This window comes from Argiope bruennichi, chromosome 10 (assembly GCF_947563725.1).
Source record: "Argiope bruennichi chromosome 10, qqArgBrue1.1, whole genome shotgun sequence".
Classification (NCBI taxonomy): domain Eukaryota; kingdom Metazoa; phylum Arthropoda; class Arachnida; order Araneae; family Araneidae; genus Argiope; species Argiope bruennichi.
Window position 1 is genome coordinate 102,302,794 of NC_079160.1, and position 2,779 is coordinate 102,305,572.

The following is a 2,779-nucleotide window of genomic DNA, read 5'->3' on the forward strand; positions in this document are numbered from 1 at the left end:
TCTACAGGGGAGCACATTCACACATCTCACAGATAGAACAGATGAAGAACAACAATGCCCGAACCGGGACTCGAACCCAGGAATCCCAGATAACGAGGAAGATGCGCTACCCCTATACCAGGACGCTGGCTGCACCAAACTTGAACGTACAATAGTACTAGTAACTACTGTATGCCAATACCAAGCAAGGCGTTCTCTAGTACTTTAAAAGATATTAGAAAGTATACGAGAAAGTTTTTAAGAGACCATTCCTACTAGTTATTTCCCCTCAGGGGCTCACCTACTATAGGTGAGTACGGGTGTCCCAATCCCGAGGTTCCCAGGGATCTTTACTCCCTTTATGCTTATTCTATCCTACGCCTTCTGCTTTTTGCTGTGTTTTTCTTTCCCTCGACGGCAGGCGAGGGAGCTCTCCATGAGAAGCTGTCGCCACTCTGTTTGCTTCTTGCTTCTCATGGACAGCCGAAAACCCCACGTGTTTGCCGTGCGTGGCGACCCATTAGACGGGTGGTACATTACGGTCTCCGGTGTATCAATCGGCTGGTATCCCAACCATTTGGCTGGTCTGCTCAAGGGGATCAAGCGAAGGGGTCACCTTCTGGGGCTCTGCGTTAAGGGTGGTAGACGTTCCTGGAAGTGGCCCTTAGCGTATAAGTTCTGGCTAGCATCAGGGTAAGCGCCGAGGCTGGAGGCGACCAGAGCCGGTGGCTGCCTTCCCTTGTTGGGCTCCATGGTGGGCGGTGCCGTCGGAGCTCGAATTTTTGTCCCTTTTTGCATGGGTTTTTCAGACACTTCGCCACGTTTTCCTATCACCGAAGATACTAGATTTCTAATCTTACACACACCAAAGACCTTTCATAAAGTTTCACCTTTTCTAGTTCAAAAATTGATCACTTCATTTATTGGTGATGTTAAATCTACAAAAAAACTTCCATCTGGGGATCTTTTAATTGAGACCTCATCAAAAGCTCAGATTGCTGCTATACAAAAATTAACAATACTTGGAGACTTCCCTGTAGAGGTAACTCCTCACAGGACGCTGAATTTTTCTCGAGGGGTCATCTCTGATACAGATCTTTTTGATTGTTCAGAGACTGAACTCGTTCAGGAATTACGTTCTCAAAAAGTTTGTGCAGCTCATCGTATTAAAATTAAACGCAACGGCACATTGATTCCTACAAAACATGTCATTCTGACCTTCAGTAGTCCAGAACTTCCGAAATTTATACGAGCTGGCTACGTACAATCTAAAGTTAAACCTTATGTTCCGAATCCTCTGCGCTGCTTCAAATGTCAGAGATTCGGACATTCACAGGGAACTTGCCGTGGCAGCCTTAGATGTGCTAAATGCTCAGCTGATGACCATGAAACGTCAGTTTGTAGCTCTCAAGCTTTGAAATGTTTAAACTGCTCTGGACCCCACCCTGCTTATTCTCGTGATTGTCCTAAATGGAAGATGGAGAAAGAAATCCAAAGCCTGAAAGTTAAAAGAAATATCACCTATGCAGAAGCGAGAAAGTTTGTTTTAGACAGGACACCTAAACCTGGCCTTTCTTATAGTGGAGCCATGAAATCAACATTAAAATGTACTGGCTCTCAGACAGAGATTACAGACATTATAACTACCAACACGTGTTCTTGTAAACATTTGGCTCAGGAATCAGTTAAGATCAATAACTTTCAAAAAACTGAAACCAGCCGAAATCAAGCTTCTACTTCGACAAAAAATTCTCCACCTCTTTCTCAATCCAAAGATTCTGAATTTTCTTTGGCTCGTTTCCCTAAGAAGAAACGCAAGAAAGCAAAATCTCCAAGTGCCAAAAGATCTGACACTGAGATCCCTCCTAAACCTCCAGATATCCCTACTACTTCAGATTCTGTTCTATCAATTTGTCCATCTACATCTGATATCTCTGATGTAGAAATGGATCAACATTTTCCTAATAAATCGCCCCCAGGAGGCCATACGTAGCTTTTTCAATTCTTCCTTTGTTTTTTAGTTATTTTTATGTCTGGTTTCATTTCATGGAATTGTCGTGGGTATCGTTCTAAAACTGTCGAAATAAAATCGATTTTAAATGAATACAAGCCTGCCTGTGTTGCCTTACAAGAGACATATTTAAAACCCTCAATAATTTCTAAAATTAGAGGATACAGCTGTGTACGGAGAGATGCGAATGCAAATTCAAATGCTAGTGTTTCGGGAGGTATTTGCATTTTCACTGCCAACCTCTACCCCAGCACACATCTTATTCTTCATACCAATTTACAGGCTGTTGCTGTTCAAATCCACATAAAGAGACTCGTAACAGTTTGCTGCATATATCTACCTCCACGTGAAGTGATTTCACAAGAAGAATTAAATTCCTTAATAGATCAACTTCCTGTTCCTTTTATATTGCTTGGTGATTTTAACGGACATAGCGTCCTATGGGGAAATGAAGATACTAACTCTCGTGGCCAGCAAATTGAACAATTGATTCACGATTATAATCTCTGCCTGTTAAATGGTGATGAAAAGACATATTTTCACGAGCCCACTCGTTCATTCCACTCATTAGACCTTGCTATATGTTCTCCAATATTGCTCCCACTTTTAAATTTTTCCGTTGGAACAGATCTTCTCAATAGTGACCACTTTCCAATTTTGATTGACCTTGCTGATAGTGTTAGGATGGCACAACGACCATCTGTCTACTTATTCCAACGGGCAGATTGGGACAGCTTTCAGCAGTTGGCGACAATCACTGAGGCAATGGTTAATTGTTTGGATATCTCA

The 2,779-nt window shown here is 42.3% G+C and overlaps 1 protein-coding gene across 1 annotated transcript; it reads left to right on the forward strand.

Annotated features, from left to right (window-relative positions):
- Positions 1 to 730: 730 nt before the first annotated feature.
- Positions 731 to 1,972, forward strand: LOC129987688 (uncharacterized). The gene has a single exon (XM_056095640.1). It carries the CDS (start codon positions 731 to 733, stop codon positions 1,970 to 1,972), a length of 1,242 nt encoding a protein of 413 aa, XP_055951615.1.
- Positions 1,973 to 2,779: the final 807 nt, after the last annotated feature.